The sequence below is a fragment of the Electrona antarctica genome (assembly GCF_951216825.1).
Source record: "Electrona antarctica genome assembly, chromosome: 2".
Taxonomy (NCBI): domain Eukaryota; kingdom Metazoa; phylum Chordata; class Actinopteri; order Myctophiformes; family Myctophidae; genus Electrona; species Electrona antarctica.
This window is the reverse complement of record NC_136807.1, coordinates 16,206,215-16,225,766: the sequence shown is the minus strand read 5'-3', so window position 1 is coordinate 16,225,766 and position 19,552 is coordinate 16,206,215. Positions and strand designations below refer to the sequence as shown.

General features: G+C 42.1%; 1 protein-coding gene across 1 annotated transcript in view; it reads left to right on the top strand.

The window, feature by feature from the left end:
• Positions 1-19,552, top strand: part of LOC306942448 (DNA (cytosine-5)-methyltransferase 3B-like) — a 56,545-nt gene that overhangs the window by 243 nt on the left and 36,750 nt on the right. Inside the window, exon 2 of the mRNA XM_079528332.1 lies at positions 9,480-9,585. Within this exon, the coding sequence (XP_079384458.1) occupies positions 9,526-9,585 (60 nt within the window). The 5' untranslated portion in view covers positions 9,480-9,525. The remainder of the gene's footprint in view (positions 1-9,479; positions 9,586-19,552) is intronic.

The following is a 19,552-nucleotide window of genomic DNA, read 5'->3' as shown; positions in this document are numbered from 1 at the left end:
AGACTAGTATAGGATTATTTTTTCTTTTTAAGGAATTTATTCATTTTCATAAGTTGAATTCTTTCGAAATATTTTCCATTGCGAAAAAAAACACATTCTGAGGTGGCAGCCTGCAAGGAGCGTGCGTGGTTATGTAAGTATCATACTTACAAGGAGGGCAAATTGGTATTTGGGCGAATTAGTTATTATACTGATGATTTTATTTCCCATGTTTGAACCTGCCGAAGTTGTTCACAGAGTCATTGTTTGGCGATGTTTTGAACACGTTCTAAAAGTTTTAAGTCGTCAAGTTTGACCGCATGTGCAGTTGTGTGCACGCTGTCGCATGCCTGAGCTTCGTGTACAGATGTTGCAGGTCGAAAGTTATGTTGTTGTTTTTAATGAGAATCATTTGTAGGCCTATATCGTTGTAAATTTCAGCGTTGCTCTTTGCATTTGATTTGAACTTAGACAGCGGGCTTGTCATTTAGTCTTTGCTGTGTGATTTCTTTCTCACCGTGTGCTTGCAATTTGCCGGAGAAAAAAAATCACGTTGGATCTTGCGTCGCTTCAAAGAGATGCAGCGTGATTGTCAGTGAGTGGAGACTGGATAAATTCCATGATGAATTAACACACAACAATAACAGTGTTAATCTCATGACATATAGGCATAGCCTATATTAGCGTTGGCAAATTACTGTAGCCTACGTTGAATGGTCTTTTCAATTTGTGGATCTTCATTGATTGATTGATTGATTGATTGATTGATTGATTTTTGTATTCACAGTTTGTAGAATGGGTACAGTTCAAACGAAGTTACAGGTCAATACAAAAACTGATAAAACCAGAAAATGCACTAGGCTAATTGTTAACACCAGGGTCCTCCATTTCCAATTCATCAGAACATTTAAAGAAGTACAAATATACACTTAAGTTCGATGAAAAACGTGTAGGCTAAAAAGGGGCTTTTACAGGGGCTAGTTTCGAATTGCAACTGCCCACGTGTGCTCTTTGAGAGCGGTGTCTAGGGATTCACATTTCTTAATGGCTGTTAATAATAATAATAACTAGAAAAAGTGCCTCTCGGGGCACAGCTCTCCACCAGGATAATAGCGTTTGTGATGTTTGGACAAAATGTGTAGGAGTAGCTTAATATAAACAGTTCAGTGTATTCATAATGTTTAGAAGTGTGCATACAAAGTGTATACACAGGTCGGTGCAGTTATATATGAAAACATGAATTGGCCTGTTATAGCGCCACCATGAGGCTGATTAGATTTTTAAAAGTTGGACTTCTTCCTCTGCCTAGTGGGAATGTGTGTGCATAATTTCACGGAAATGGCACACTGATCAAAATGTGAGGCATTTTGTTCAAAATGGACCAATCCTACAAACTTTGGAAGGCAATCTTAGCCAATTGTGATGGAATATGGGAAAGCGGACAGGTCCGTGTTGATCACACGACTATGGAGATTTGTATACCGAGTATACCGATTTGTGTGATGTATGGATAAAATGTGTACGAGTAATCTAGTACAGAAATGTGTTTTGCCAAGATCAACCTCATGGTGGCGCTATAACCAGCAGAAGTAAAAAATGCAGGGCAAAGGTATTTCCTTGGCCTCTAGGTAGTGGACGTACAAAGTTGTACACAGATCGGTGCACTTATAGGTAAGAACATGAATTGGCCTGTTATAGCGCCACCATGATTTGAAAATGTTTAAGTAGCATTTCTTCCTCGGCCTAGTGGGAATGTTTGTGCATAGTTCCTCGGAAATCGCACGCTGTGTTCATGACTGGCATTTTGTTGGCATTTTGTTCAAAACGGACAAATCCTGCAAACTTTGGAAGGCAATCTTAGCCAATAGGAATGGAATATGGGGAAGCAGACATGTCTGTGTTGGTCACATGACTATAGTGTATACCGATTTGCATGATAAAATGTGTACGAGAAATATAAAGAAATGTATTTTGAAAATATCGGCCTCATGGTGGCACTATCATTTAACATTTTCAAGGCTTCTTTGCTTGTAGACCTGAAACCCATTTGTACTTGTTTTTGATTTTTGGAGAGAGGTGTGTACTTGATTATTCTTTTTATCTTTATCTTTATTTTTATTATTTTCATTATTAGTATCACTATTATTAGTATTTTGTTAGGTGTTTCAGTGCAGTTGCTTCTGGTCTTGATGTAGTGTTTGAGTGGTTTGGAGAGCATCTATGTTTTGTTGATGTTGTAAGTGTATTGTTCTGTGTCGACATGTTTAATGTATTGTTTTGTCTATGTACTGTATTCATTGTGTTGTGCCCGAGGACCCCCTCTAAAACGAGATGATACATCTCAAGGGGCTATCCTTTCAATATATATAGTTATATACTATAACAGGTCATTGTGTAAAAATTGGGGCAGGGGTTCGTCGTTGGCATCCAGGGAGTGTGTGTGCACAGTTAGCATCGGCCGGGCCAACGGTGCCGGAGATTAGCTTTACACGGACACACACACACACACACACACACACACACACACACACACACACACACACACACACACACACACACACACACACACACACACACACAGTGCAAGGTTGGTGGGGCGTTCCACATTTTAGTGGCATAGGAGCGAAATGAGTTTAACCCCTTGTTTGAGCCGAATCTGGGTTGCACGTGGTTTGTTGAACTCCCTCTGGTGTTATGATTGTGATCTTCGTTGACATTAAGGAAGTACTTTGACAGGTAGATTATTTTTGCTTGTAGTTTATATGGTATAATTATATAGGATATCTTCGGCGATATGTCATGAATTTGTCATACATCCACAAGTTCTGTCACGAATGATATATCTAATTCATCTGGATGCCAAAAAAATGGTTTAGGCCTATTTGATGGATAGGCTATGCATGAACTGAACGCGTTCATCCATGTACATTCCTTCCTCACTCTGGGGACACACAAAGAAAATAAATGAGGCAATATTGCTTTACAGATTGTTGCCTAACCATAGATTAAAAACATAAAATTATAACACTAAAAATCACACCTGTGTGTTTAATATATTAAAGTCTAACTCATGTTGATTAGGTGATTAGGTGATGTAAAACAAACGGTGCCAACACAAACATTACATTGTCTTTATTGTTAATGGCAATTAATGTTTGTTTGTGTTAGGTGATGTACATTTTCACTTCATTGTCAATGGCATTTATAAAACAAACATTGAACTAAAAACAAACATTAAACCTGTATATAGGAGGGCCCTCAAAAAGAATTATAGGCTACTAAAGATCATCTCAACTAGACCACATGTACTCTGACGTCACAACAATGATAAATGTACAGTAGGCTATGTTAACTTATGTTGACAGATACAATATGTAAACTAAATGGTAACTATTAAGGGAGACGAGGAAGTAGTGGCTTATCTGCATATTCAAGGGAAAAACAACCCTATGCAATACATTGGACGTGCATGTGCATGTTCTCACGAGACAATTTCCTAATGTGCACTGAGGCGCGTGTCAAGTAAGCACCGAGGCCAAAAGGTCTTCTCATTCTATAACTGTATAATGTTGCTATATTTCATAATATTAATAATAGATATTATGTCGCTAAGCCAAGGTTTATACAAGTTTACATATTGGTGATGGCACATTTGTGTGAACTCAGGGCAGCATCATTATTTGTAAATCTGTCTTGAGAGATTATGTCCCGACTAACGTGTTTTTGGTAAAAGAAAGTTTCACGCTTTTTAGGGTTTATAGACTTGTCATTCATGGCCTAATTGAACTTTCCACTGATTTGAAGACAGTATCTCTTTTCGTCCCTTTCCCTACTTTCAACATTTTCTTCATATTTCAACCATGTCCTCACTAATGCTCATTGTAATATGTATCGCTTTAGTCTACTCTGTCTGAACAGACATGGCTACCAATTGGCATAATCAGTAGGCATACACTACAGGTTAGGTAATGTCAAACAACATTTCAAACCTGAAGTGAGTAGCTTACTTTGAAGTTAATCTTGAAAGCATTTTCAGTACAGAAGTGGGTTCTGGTTATAATTATTGGTGGCACCTGTCAGCAGGGGGTGTTGAACAGGAGCAGCAGTGGGACAGAGGAGCTATGGCCTCCTGGTGGGGACTCCTCACAGGTAGGTGAGCCACTAGGGTTCAGTCGCAGTGGCAATACAGAAATGTGTAGGGAGGATGAATTGGCATCCTACTATAATATAAATGGGTGAAATATGTGTCCGTCCGTCTGTGCGTGTGCTCGTGTCTGTAGTTCACATAACTCGAGAACTGTCTGACCGATCCAATTCTAAACTCAGTGTGCCGTCGACTCGATGCTGCCTATCTAAATGAAATCGATAGAACAGTTGCTGAGAAAATAATTGACAATTGCAGCCCTATATATATTAAAAATTATTCAATTACTTGAAAAAGAACCACTAAGAAATTAATTGATAATTGCAGGGAAGAATATGCTATTTAATAATGGTGGACAATGGGATTGTACATGTCAGTGCATATGTGGGCAAAGAGGGGACATACAGTACTACACACCACAGAGGAATGCAGAACTCAGAGAGACCCTGAGGACCTCTCTCTCTCACACACACGCACACACACACACACACACGCGTGCGCGCCTACCTTTTGGAAAGTGAAAAATCCCCTCTTGCAATGCGGTCCCTAATCTCCAGTCACCAGACATAACTTTGATGTGGACCCCCCATCTTCCCCCAACTCCCCCAAGACCCCCTTTCCTGGGCCCCTCACTCAATACTCGGTATCCCTGTTCCTTCCTTCCTTCTCCCTTACACCTCCCACCCCGCCCTCCCCTCCCGTCTCTTTTTCTCTCTGCCCTCTCATACCCATTGTGTTCCAGATATCCAGAGATGCAGCAGTATTGGCATGTGTTGTAGTTGTAAGGAATCCCTCACATGATTCAACAAAATGAGAATGGAAGTTGTTAATTGCTGTTTTTGTTTATATTCCCATGCCCATATGTTTCTCTAGTACATATGTTAGGCAACTTTTACATACAGAACACTAATTTGTGACAGTTTTCTGAAAAACCTTATGTTTCTGTATCAGTGGTGCTCAATATTTCATGTCAAGGACCCCAAAAATTATATGTAATATGCCTCCGCCTCCCCATCTGAAAATATGTTGTTCCAGGGACCTCCCCAAAAGCAAAGATTTGAGTTAAAATGTTCACTCTGTAATAATATATATTCAAAGATTTGAGGCATATCTTCACGATGTTTCAAAAATAGCAGACCTATACAAGCTTGTAGATCTGCTATTTTTCAATAGCTAAAGTATAACATAATGCTTTAAAACACCAAAAGGGGTTCCCTCCCAAAATGGGTTAATACCCAGAGCTCACATAAGGATCCAATTAATTAAGTTATTATTTAGTAGTTGTAATTTAAACAAATTTCTTCCTTGGAGCCAGATGCCTTAAAGCAGCAATTATAGTGACAGGCTTAAGTGGGAATGTTTCATGGAGCATAAAGCTGCCTTCAGGTAACCATATACATATAACAGCAATTTGTGCAGGATTTGAGTTTCAAATTGTAAGTTCCCACATTACCCTTCATGGTTGAGAAACACTCAAACTTCTGGCCTGTGAAATCTGCTAAAGCTCATTTGACATTTTCCAAAAATACATGGGTGGCAATGGGGGGGGGGGGGGGGGGACACTGAACCAGACACAGGATCCTATGATCCAGATGGGGTCATGATCCCTAATGTAGGAAATGCTGCAGGCAGGGCAAGATGCGGATAACATGACCACAATCCCACCCCCTCTTTGCATGCTCCCAGCAAAACCACATACCATACTGTATGGAGTGTGTATGCTTTGTCATTACATCAGCTTTCCTGAACTTCATACTGTATAGGCTATTTGTCTGTTTCTGCCGCAGACAGGAAATGGAAAGCATTGCCAACTAGCAGTGGAAGTCAGTTACGTATCAGTAGATCAATGAGATCAATTATTATGTAATTGGTTTCAGATAATTGATCACATTCTTCTGCTGGGGTCACAGCAGGTCTAACTTACTTCTTCCTTGAATAGATTAGAGAGAAGTTAGTTATGCTGGGGAATGACAAATAAACAAAATTGCCGTCACATATTTCAGATCAAAACTATAGTCTTCATATAGTTGATGCCATTATTTGTGGTGATATGCGTAATATTTGCCTTTGATGTGGATGTTGCTTACTCATGATGTTGTAGACATGACATTGGGCAGGTTGTTGTGCTAGCCAATTAGCCATGTAACCGGAATAGGTGAGCATCCAGAATGTCATGTGGCTCCAGAGACTGACATTTACAGAATTTAGAATGTGTTATATTTACAGTTTGGCATGTGACTGATCTGAACTTTGGCGAAAAACGCTTGAATATAATTATGTAATTAGTGCTGGTAATATTGTATAATCTATTGTGACATTCTGAAGATTATTACTGAAAATCATTACCTGCACCACCAACTATGGGCAGTTATCGGCACAAACCATTATGTCACTCAGGGCCTTAAGGGAGAGTCCCTAAGTGATTGATGTACTGATGGCAGAGCGGAAGTCAGGGACCATGCCTCTGAGCCAGAGGTTCTGTTTTGACTCAACTCTGACATACTACCTCCTCAGGCTGTGTGTGTGTGTGTGTGTGTGTGTGTGTGTGTGTGTGTGTGTGTGTGTGTGTGTGTGTGTGTGTGTGTGGATGCATCATGCATGTCTACTGTATGTGAGGGTGGGTGTAGGTATGGATTTGTCTGTGCAGTGCATGGTATGAATGTGTGTGTGTGTGTGTGTGTGTGTGTGTGTGTGTGTGTGTGTGTGTGTGTGTGTGCGTGTGTGCGCATGCGTGCGTGCGTGTAAGCACCCATTGTGTGCAGGATGCACCTGGAGGTCTACTTTTTGCAGTTTCTTAGTGTTTATGGCCGTCCATGTGATTTATGTGGGTGTGGGTGTGGGTGTATACTGTATAGGTACATAATTATGTTTGGAAAAAAAAAGACACAAACACTTCCTACAGTAAATGTAGGTGTTTTGTCCCCGGGGACCTGCAGATTGGCCTTTGATGCTCTTCTTATGAGTCAAACGTATCTGTATATTTTGACATTTTGAAGCAGTCATAAAAAACCCTCTTAAACAGACAATTAAATAACTGCTGTGAGACCACGGAGGTGTCCATTTTAACACTATCACAGTCAATTAACACTTAGGATATTGCTGTGTGGTGGATCTTAATATACAGGAACATACTGTAGTGTTGAAATGTGCCACTGCACTGCACTGGACAGTGCTCAAGGTAGTCGAGGACTTCACATATCTTGGTGCCTGGACCGCTTTGACGAACAGGATCTGAAGGTCTGGAGGGCACTTGCCTGGAATGCCTTGCATGGGATGAGGAGAGTGTGGAAATCTGGAGATAACCTCAAGAGGAGGCTGTTACGTAGTAGTGTTGAGTCAGGACCCTGGAATGGGTGGTGAGCAAACTGACACTGTAGAAGAAATCGCAAGGCACAGCCAGGAAGGGTAAGGTGCGCAGGCACCATCAACTACATAGACACACTGCGGAGCGACAGTGGAGCTAACAGCACTGCAGAATCCCAACACCGCCAAACCCACCGTGGTGCATCCGACCGTGGATTCCCAGGATTTTTTTTCACCCCTCTTCCCTCCCTCCCCCCTCCAAGTGACTCCATCTCCAGTGTCTCTGTAACATCCTTGCTTTCTTCAGGACTACATGACAGGCACAAAACATTTTCAGATGGGGGTCAGTGGCCAAATATATTCATTTGGGGTGTCCTTGGCGCTAAAAGGTTTGAGAAACACTGCTCTAAGCAGACTGAGTGCTTGTGTTTTTGTACAGGAGGAGATGTGCACTGTGCACTGACCCTGCCAGCAGCTGGAGACTCCTTATGGTCTCACACTGCACAGACTTGTTTGACAAACCCAATGACCTGTTGTTAACCCACGCACGCGCATGTACACACAAACACACACACACACACACACACACACACACACACACACACACACACACACACACACACACACACACACACACACACACACACACACACACACACATGTATGATATACAATGCACAATCTATGTAAAGCGCCTTGGATAAAGGCGCTATATAAATGCACCATTTACCATTTACCATTTATACAGACACAGGTAAACATACTTCCAGATTCATGGCTCAAGGCATAAAGGAATGCACAAACACTGCCCTCACACCCACAATATGTACACATTATGTGCTTGCTCTCGCCTGTTTTGCTTCCTTAGCGTTCCTGTGTGTGTGTGTGTGTGTGTGTGTGTGTGTGTGTGTGCGTGGGTGTTATACTCCAGGGTCTGTATGGGCATGTCAGCTCACCACATCCACTTCTGGAGAGGCCAACTTTGCCATTATGTTGTCCTACAAAGCTACACAGGCTGAATAGCTTTGTATCTGAAGTTGAAACCAGCTCAACTTATTTGTAGCTTTGTAGCTGTTAGCTTTTGTAGCATTGGATGTATCTTTGTATCTTCATGTTTCTGGCTTCCATTGAAAAATAATGGTAGCTTGTATCTTTGTAGCTGCCAGTGTGAACGTAGCATCACACTCTAATATATATAGCTATAGGAATTAGGAAAGACTGCTTTATCTTTTACACCCCAAATGGAAGAAAATCCACAACTCTCTGAAACTGGACAAACTGGTCTCTATAGAGCGTCACAGTCCCGCCCCCTACCAGGGCCCAGAAAATGATTCCCTGTTCATTTTCCTAATAGACATTTCAAAAAGTATTTATTTAAAAACCTTTTAAGCGTCGTACAAAGCCAACTCTAGTTGTGAGAAATCATGACAGTAAACACAATGTTTTGGGCCAAACAAAGAATTAGAAGAACACTTTTTTTGTTGTTTTTATTTTTTGTAATTATTTGTTTGGTTCAAAATATTGTGTTTGTTGTCATGATTTGTTCAACTCGAGTTGGCTTTGTACGACGCTTATACGGTCTTTAAAGAAATACTTTTTGAAATGTCTATGGGAAAAAATGCTTTGGGAATAATTTCCTGGGTCATCATGAAAGGGGGCGGGACTGCAACGATTTTTTTATGCTCACTATATTTCACTGTGTGTAAAATTGTGTTGTTCAATCAAACTGCATATATGGAGCACCAATTGGTGGTAACAGTTTGACTGCGGAATCATCGTTCCGTTTCATGAACAAAATGGTGTGATCGTTTGTAAATAGTGTTCCAAAATCTTCCGCGCCCACAACAACAGCAACAGGTCATTACGAGCCACATTGCGCCTCAATTTCCCAGAAGCCCTAGCAAGCCAGTGTGACTGATCTTTTTCCAGTCACGTCATCTGAATGTGTCACCTACAGAGGAAAACCCTGTAAGTCTTAAAACGTATTAAAAATGGTGAATTAAACAATGAAAACATAACTTGTGTAACTCGTGTGTGTGTGTGTGTTCAGCAGGTTTGAGAAGGAATCAGCACAGTGTTTGGAGTCAACTGCCACAGTAATGCCATCTAACAAGTACTCGGGTACCATCATAGAGGACAGCAACAACATGGCCGCTACTGTGAGTAACACACACACACGCCAAGAATGAAATGCCACCCTACATTTTTTAAATCAGCCTTTAATCAGCCTGAATCTTTTAATCACGTTTAATCAGGTGGTGAACCTTGGCTCGTACAAAAAACATCTTTTTCCTGCATTCACTCTCAATCTATGCCCCAACCACAACCATCATCGAAACACACCTTTTGCAACTACTCCCTCAGATTTTGCCCAAAAGTTCAATTAGCATTATGATGTATAAAGAGAGAGGTTTCTCTATCTATTGTCACTGCCAACATGCATACTCAATTAGACTCGGATGGAGTGCTGGCTAAAGGCACACGTTCACACCCATAATCCCCCCCCCCCCCCCCCCCCCCCCCCCCCCCCCAGGAGAAGAAGGGGGTGGTTTGAGGAGAGCTGGGAGGAATAGATGGAGGGATGAACTGAGGGTTGAAGCGCACAACTATACTGTTATTTATATACCTTCATGACCGTTCCGGGTCTACTATACCAGTCATAACTATACTGTTACTACTTTTCCTCTGCTTTCTCCGCTATATATCCGCTATATATGATGGCTTTATTGTTTCAGTTTGTCTCATTGAAGACGTCCGTTAATGCTGCACCGATGATGACTTTATCCAGCACACACAGATGTATTAGATGCACATCCCACCCAGGCACATGGTCCCCATTCACCACATCTTCTCCTTCCTCTTTTTCTTTCCTCTCATATATCACTCCACCCGAAGAGGAGACTTCCTTCCCTCTGCCTTCTACGTTTCTCTCTTTCCCTTTCTTTTACACTTTCTCACCCCCTCTCTCTTTCCCTCTCTTCTCTCCATCAACCCACATGTATGGAGATAAGTGGTGTGACTATCTCTGTACTGTAGTGTTTTTGCTGTGTGCGATATGAGACATGGAAACCCACAGGTATTCGGTTCAACTTTGATCCTGCCGGGTGTGAGGCGAGCTCATGTACTCGTGTTGGCGTTTCGGCGTGTTTGTTTTGCCTGTCTTATCCTAACATCTGTCTATATACTCGACAGGAAGAATGTCGGTGTGGGGGAGAGTCTTTGTTATTTCAACGCGTGTCTTTTCCTCACCTGCTTGTGTTTGGTATTTTGGAGAATTTGGACCTGATCTGATTGGGTTATACAGTACCTCAAGCAACCTCTGAGCTGGAGATACAGTTGGACTGCAGTAACAGCTTGACTGCTTTATTTTAGTAAGGGAACCCCTTTTGAGATTTGTTTGCTATGTACAGTATATTGCAACATAATTTGTTTTGTAATCTTTTAATACATTTTTGAAGTTTTTCAGAAAACTTCAAAAATGATTAAAGGGATAGCGTGAGTCTTTCCCAATCTGAATTCATTAATTTCTATTTATTTCAAACAAACACATCCAACAACTTATTTCCACCTTCAGTTGTTAGAAAGTCATTCCTAGAACTCTGAATAGCCTACTGCACTCCATGCCCAAACAACTTCACATATGACTTGTGAAACAGATATACAGGCATGTAAACCTTTTGCTTTTCAGCAAAATAAATCTCAAATAGGGAACTTGTGTGGTTTGTATAGATCCGTGGAGAAATTATTTTGAGGGTGTTGTGTCGATCACGGGTCGATCGCATGAAGGTGAGGGGGTCGAGATGACTCAGATGAGCGTGCAGCAAAATATGTTTCATGTACTGTAAATCGTCTCATTTACTTTGTTCTAAAATTAGAAGGAATTAGGCATAGAAGAAGAGATGCACAATCTTATTTCAGCAGACGATAAACACACATTACGTAGGCCAGTGGTCGTGGCCCACGTCTAAAAAGGGTTTTGTTCCAGGGATCCCCAGAAGAGAAGATTTATTTCACAACATTTTCAATATCTTTCAAAAGCTTTCAGAAATAGCAGTTATACAGTACAAGCTCGCAACATGTAGCTTGTCTGCTATTTTTGAACAGCCAATGTATAAATGGATAAAGTGCTTAAAACGATTGTGATACTATGTTACTGCTTCAGCTGGGAACGCCAGGGTCCCTGCAGTCATGTGCGCGCATTGTTTATTCAGCCAAAATCCAAATCATGCTACTGTGCAGTGGGTACTCATCCCTTCTCTGGTCCCGAAAACACCAAAAATGTCAGTCGCCACGCCTTTTGACCGTGTTTCATGTTGGCGTGCCTGTTTTGCCAGAACAGGGCCCACTGTGTGACAGCAGGACGAGCGATGAGTCGCACTCTACGATCCTGTTTGAACGTGGCCCGCAGCTGCTAATTTTATATTGTACACACACACACACACACACACACACACACACACACGCACACGCACACACGCACGCACAAGCCAAAGAACCAACATACCCCCAGGGAACCCGGCACACTGCTGCAGACTGCTGGAATGCTGTGCATGCTGCATGTCGGTGGTTCAAACCCCTCTGCTGTGTGCTACCTGTACCACACACACACACACACACACACACACACACACACACACACACACACACACACACACACACACACACACACACACAGACAGACAGAGATCAACAGAAAGAGGCACCGACAACCGGGCTACACGTGCAGGAAGAGCTGTGCACCTGCTGTTACATGTCTCTGAGGGAGAGGAAAACTCTAGGAAAAGACGAGACTGAGCGGGAGAGAAACAATTAAAATGAAAAAAAGTAACTAAGAAAGGCAGAGAACAGAGACTTGGTGCGTCTGTTCAGCTTCAGTGGGCATGTTAACAGCCCCTCCTCCTGCCACTAGAGTGGAGGGGCAGGGGGGGGGGGTGGAGGTGGAGACAGGTAGAGAGAGGGGGAGGGAGGGAAGGAAGGAGAGAGAGAGGAGAAGGGGAGGACACAAGAGTGATGGATATCCAGGAAGGCAAGTAAGTGGTGTCACGGGTATGATAAATGATGTTGATAAGTGACATTTAGCTTCTATTAAATCAGGGAAAGTTGTTAACCGATTTAGGCCTAAGGCCGATTCTAAAAACGCCTCTAAATCCTGACCTAAGTTTGCTGAAAAACTTCAAATATTTATATAGCAGCATCAATTTTTTTTACATTTTTGAATACTGTACATACTGTACAGAACCCCAAAATGGGTTCCCGGCCTGAGGGGGTAAAACACCAAAAGGGGTTCCCGCCAAGAATGGGTTAACACTATCCCCGCCAAAAACCTTAGCCTACGTTAATTGTTTACTCTCTGCAAGCGCCAATAAACGCACGTTACGTTAATTCAGTTGTATAAAATGTTTTGATCCGATCTATTGGAAAGGCTACTGCTACTCACATTAGCTTGGGATGGCTATCTGTTGTTAGCCATAGGACTGGACTGCGCCATCCTGATTGCGTGTGCACACACGTGTGCGCATGCACGCTTTCAGTCGCTTTTATCTCCACAGAGCTCCAATTTACTCCCTTTCTCTACTATCATTGCATTATTCACCATCAAGCTGTGTAGGGAAATAGTGAATATGAAGGAAGGACATGATGGATGTTGCTGTGATGGTTGTGTGTTGGACCGGGATTTAGTTCCCACACCACAGAAGACAGTTACAGTATGTGTTACTGCAATAGACAGTGGCAGATGTGAAATTAGATGTTATGTGATCTTTTTGCAGGACGCTTTTTATTTAACCCCCCCCCCCCCCCCCTCTCATTTTAGTCTTTAGAACAGTAATTCCTGGTTGCCTACTTGCCTTGGAGTATTCTTTTTGAGGGGCGCTTAATGTTTGTTTACAGCACTTGAAACAAACATTACCAGGTGCCCCTCACTTCACACAAGTGTGATTTTTTTTATATATTAGTTTAAAATTATTTTGCAAGTATATATTACAGTGCAGTGTATTTATTCAATTGTTTGTGTTGTCATATAATCGTCTTATCTTGATAACTAATAAGTTGTGTTCTTTCTTTCCTTAAAGGTATATTCAGTGATTTGACTTAATTCAAATATCACTTATTTTTTCTTTTTTTCTGGATAATCCTCCCTACTATAGAGTGTGCTGACCATATAAGGAGTTCCTCCCTGTCCCCAGTGAGCCCCTGGGGTCAAAAAACCCTAGTTTTGGTGGCGGGTGGCAAAACCTTCATCCAATCAGGATGAGTGGGGCCTTCCTCCAATCATGATCGAGTGGGGGCGGGCCTTGGTGCACGTGCTGTTGGCCTGTTGCACTTCCCCCCACTGTAGAGCGTGCATGTGCACATTTTGTTACCGGGGCGGACTGGGTGGTTTTCCAAATCACTGAATGCTCCTTTAATCTTCTTTTAAAACCAAATCGAATTGGATCGAATTCTGTCATCAGAATCTTAAGTATGTTCCATGAATAATTGTTGCATTATTGTTTGATTTAAATAACAAAAAATCATCTTGTCTTTATTATGGATATTAAAAAACACTGACTTATTCTATTTTCTAATTATTCTAATTAGCGCTGCAACATATAATAAAACGTAACGACGGTGGTGTTTTTCACTGTCCGGCGATGGTAGATCTCACCAGCCTTAGAAAACAACAACGTAGATCTCATGCCAGAAAATGGTTGGCCACCCCTGCCCTACACTTTGCCAGTCCAGCTGTGCAGTCCAGGGACTGCAGTACACATGGGAGGAATTGGCAATTAAAAAAATATAAAAACAAGCTTTCAAAAGGAGTGAGAGTTTTGTTAGTCTTTTGTTTTGTCTTAGATAATAGAAGGTCAATGGGTTGTTTGTGGAAGACAGAGGAGCCATCTCCCAATGGGATGAATCTGTAGTGGGAGTTTTGGTCATAAAAAAGGCACCTAGTTTCTTTTTACTCTCTGTTTGGGGGGATGCAGTGGTAAGAGGGGGCAATGTGTGAGGGTATTATATGAGGGCACACAGTGAGAGAGAGGGAGAGAGCCAAAGGGCTTAACCCATTTAGACTTGAGTTAAAAACATTCACTTTGAAAGAATATATATTCAAAGATTTGCGCCACATTTTTACGATTTTTCAAAAATAGCAGACCTACAAGCTCGTAGCGCGCCACTCGAGCTTGTAGATCTGCTATTTTTCAATAGCTAAATTATAACATAATGTTTAAAACACCAAAAGGGGTTCCCACCCAAAATGGGTTAAAAGTGAAGAGCCAGGGAGAAAAGATGGAAGGCATTGGAACTGGAAGACACGTTTTAGGGAGAGGAGGGTTTGAGGGGGCTCAGAGGGATTGGTGCTTATAGGCGGGACTGTGCGTGTTGATGTGAGTGTACGTGTGTGTGTTTACAGGGTTAGAAAGAGGTTGAAGCAGGTGTAAGAATGCGTTTGGTAATCATCCTGGATGAACAAGTGTGAGCAAAAACTTAGGGCCATATTCATGAATTAACGGTACATGCGCAAATTACACTGCACCTTGTACCGCAATTTGCACTAGCAAGATGTATGGAATTGGCCTCGGAGACCGCAGGTGTTTTGTTTTCATGGAAATGGAATTAATGTCTGATTTAAAAAAGCAGCAGCCAATTATGCACTCAGCAAATGGGATGGCCTTCAATGGTGTTTGCCGTTTGTAACAGAGCTTCTTCTCTGCTCTGCAGCAGTGCAGTGAATATGGGGTCATTAGGGTTAGTGCTGGCAGTGTGAGTGCAGTGTAGCAGCCAGCAACACTTACTTAGTTACAGACAGATGTGCTGCTGAATCAACATGTACAATCCAACTAAACTACCCCTATTTGACTTTTTTGACGACAGCGATATTAATTATGTGTCCTGATGTTTATCCACTTTCAACCTGGCATTCCTACTTTGGACATGTTGGACACTAGGGGCTATACTGTATCTTGCGCCACCCCTTATCCCTTATCCCTAAACAATTTTTTTTGCCATTTTTTACTATTTAAAAAAACCTTTTAAAATAGTTCAAATAGCCGATCTACAAGCTAACAATGTCTCGATGTAGATCGGCTAGTTGAACTATTTTAAAAGGTTTTTTTAAATCGTAAAAAATGGCAAATTAGGTTAGGGATAATGCATAAGGATAAGATGGAGCCCTAGAGGTTCTGGCCGCTTTGCGGCCTTCACATTTAGCTTAAAAAAGAAAAGGAAAAAAAGAAAGAAATCGGCTTCGCATCATGCACCTGTAACCCAGCATGCCTTGCACTGCGTCGACGCACGTGTCACGTGATCGGCCGTAGCCAATAACACAGGAGTCCAGTTCCTGTTTGTGGGCCGTTTTGTAAGGCTGTTTTCTCAAAATCTAGGCTGTATCCGCCGTGATTGAACACAACGTGGATGTTGTGGGATCATTTCTGACGTTACAAACTCTTCTGAAGACAAATACTGTTATAAGGCTTCCCATCATGCACCTGTAATCCAGCATGCCTTGTAGTGCGTCGACACGTGTCACGTGATCGTAGTGAAGTAAACAAAGGACTCCAATTACTTTTTGTAGCACGTTTTAAAAGGCTGTTTTGTCATAATCTAGGCACCATCCATGGTGACTGAACACGCGGACATTCTGTGATCATTTCTGAAGTTATGCTGTGTCGAGGTTACAAATACAATATATGCTTCTGAAGACAAATACTGTTTTTAGACGCTCGCAGTGCACACGCTGTGATTAATGGCGGATTTGAGAAACGGAAGCTCCAAGTGCGGCATGGAAACGGAAGACGGAGTGGCGTCAGAGACGGTGCCAACAGGCGAAAGTTAGGTGCGATCTGTGCAAACCAGGCGAAAGTTAGGGAATTGTAATATAGGATGTTGGACGTGGATGTTTCATTATAGGCGAACAAGTTAAAAAAAGAATTGTTGTGAGATTGTCAGCTAGGTTGCTTATTTAAAAAAAATAGAAATAAATAAATAAATACTTTATATATAAATAAATAAAGTTCAGTTTGTGTTCATTTTTATACATCTAAACATTTATTATTGTTATTTTTAAATCAGTTCAATGCTCTCAAATTGATCAACTTTAATCAAAATAAGTTTTTTCGAATTGATCAGAAAAGTACTGACGTATTGACTCAACGTTGGTAATTGTTGGGCTCCAAGGACTCCAAGAAATTAAGATTGGCATCATTCCTTACCTCAGTCAGCACACAAACTTTCTCCTTGTCTTGTTCATTCCCTTTCTAAACCAGTAGTTGTTTAATCACTTAACCACGGTGGCACGGTCCTCCAGGGGTCTGTATTTGTGAACCAAATCTCTTTGCGTTGAAACGCAGTGTGAGCTTGTAGATCTGCCATTTTCTAGAACGGTAGCACAACGTTTGATGGTCTTCATGTAACAGTTTAGCGTAGTTGACCTATTACGGGTCTGTTTGGTTCCATTTGTGTACACAGTCAAAATGACATTGAGGATTCTACTGTGTCTGTGCAGTAGTACTGTTATTCAGCGGCGCACGTGGCTGCAGTTATTTATGATCACACATCTGTTTCACAGCTGCTATGGTACTCTCACTCTTCATCCACCTCCCTCCCAGCATGTAATTATGCCCTTGTATTTACCTCAGTCTCTTGATCCCTCTCTAAGTCTCTCTCTCCTTGTGTGGTACAGTATACCTCTGTCTCTCTGTCTCGCTCCTTAATTCTAAATCATACACTGTATTCTCTTCAACCCCCCTCTCCTCTGTCTCTCTCTGTTCTCGTTATCCCTGTCAGCAGTTCTCACACAGTTGAGTTTACCATCTTGAACACACATTTAACATGCAAGTTCACTGAGTTCAATGCAATTTATTACCACAGGAAATCTGGCACACAAATACACAGTACACACACACACACACACGAACACGCAGCGGCACATGCACGCGCACGCACGCACACACACACGCAGCGGCACACGCAGCGGCACACACACACACACACAAACACACACACATTCACTTCTCTTTAAAACATCCCTCCTGTAAGAAACCTTAGCAGATGTTTTGAAGATCAGCCAAACTGCAGCGAAATATCAGCACAGAATTGATGGCTATGAACAACACAGGTTAAAAGCTAATATACTGACACGCATCCGTATGACGGAGACAGGCAGGAGGTCATTTCTCACATACTCCATTCTGTACTTTACGTCTATATACTATTATACTGTAGCGCATGAACAATTTATCCGCTACACTTTCTGCAGAATATTCTATTGTATGTACAACGACCATTGAGACATCATGTGGTCAATGGTTCAAAAACGTAATAAACTACGTACACTATCACCATTGGAATTCACCAGCTACGTAGAGCTATATTACAGTCACAGCTCATGTTATGACACGCAATTGGGTGAAAGTGAAAGGCTGTCTCGTACAGAATCAATCTGGTTGTATCTTTTCTTCCTAAATATCTTGATAAATATATTGTGGGCGTGTTATCGTGATATTATCGTATGGTGATTTTTTTGCACACGCACAGACATACAGTATGTTGACTAACACAAATGTTCTCTCTGTTACACACGCAGATACACACACACACCCACACACACATACACACACACACACACACACACACACACACACACACACACACACACACACACACACACTGCTGGGTGAGCGCTGGCGCTTTGGCGTGGGGGGTCAGATCAACATATGGAATGAATTCTGTACTGGCCATATATGGACTGTGTATGTGTACAGGGTTTGATGAAGTCTGGCCATATATCGAGCGAGTGTACAGGGTTTGATGAGGTCAGATCAACATGGAATGTCAAAACAGGTCAGTTCCATATATGGAGGTCTAGGGGGGCAGCGGGGGCAGTGTACAGGGTTCGATGAGGACCCAGGTAGGGCCGGGCCTTAATTTTCTGGCCTGTTGAGAACTCTAGTTTTCGCTGGCTGCCGGGCGCAGCTGCACTAATAACTTTGGGGCAGGCCCGTCTACAGTTTGAATGGACAGGTATCAGTCAAAAGGGACACATCGAAGAGGAAGGACGGGTGGGGTGGATCAACATATGGAATGTCGGAACAGGTCAGCTCCATATATGGAGATCTAAGAGTTTGAGGTTTAAGGTCAGATGTAGAGTTGCTGGCCGGCTCCATATATGCAGATCTAGGTAATGATCCATTCTTCTCCATGTATGGCTATCCAGGGTTGAGGTCAGTGTCGTGATCTTTATATATGGAGACGGCCATATACTGTATGGAGTGTGTCACGAGGCGTGCCGGACTGACAACCATATATGGTGGCGTGACGTGTCACAAGGCGTGATGGACTGTCTACCATATATGGAGGCGTGACGGATCGATGGACGGAAGGACTGACATGTTTTGCAGGTTTTCTTAGTAATCTGGGACCTATGGCCTCAGGCCTAAATGGGTTAACAGGACTCACCCCAGTAAGTCATAGACTCAAGCTCAAGCCAACTCAAGATCAAGCCCAGACACAGTACAGGTGTTGCTAGGGTAACAACGGCAGCTACGGATGAAAGAAAAGAGAGTGAGAGGAGAAAGACGACTCTAAATCATTTAAACTCTACCAAGCCTTCCTTCTGCTGGCCTTGTCCTTTGGAATTCAGCTTGATCTTTCTGAAACGCGCGGCCGGCTTAGCAGTACTTACAACAAATGAGTCGGGCTCGCCCAAAGCTACTGCTAGTGCATTGAGTGATTCATCATATTGTGTGTGAGTGTTGCATGTTTCTCAGTAACTTTCCCTGTTGAGTGAGGTGATTTGGCCTTTCACAAAATGTGTCATTATTTTGGAAAACTGCAGGCCCATGTTTGATTTGCTAATCTGTTTTCTCACTTTTTGGGAGGGTTAAACTTCACATAGCAGATAGCATAAGAAGCACACACATCTGGGAGAGAGATACTTTGCGGTTTTACGTTTTCTTGCATGGAATGCAGGAGTACGTAGTACGTACCTGCTGCGGTACATACTACGGCCAGCATGCCTTTGATCCAGTTACCATGGGCTATTGCACATTGCACTTGAATAGATCACATACTGCAACATATTATCACTAAATCATACATGACACAGCAAAACTTCACTTGATAAAATGAGTGAGGCAGATCATTACA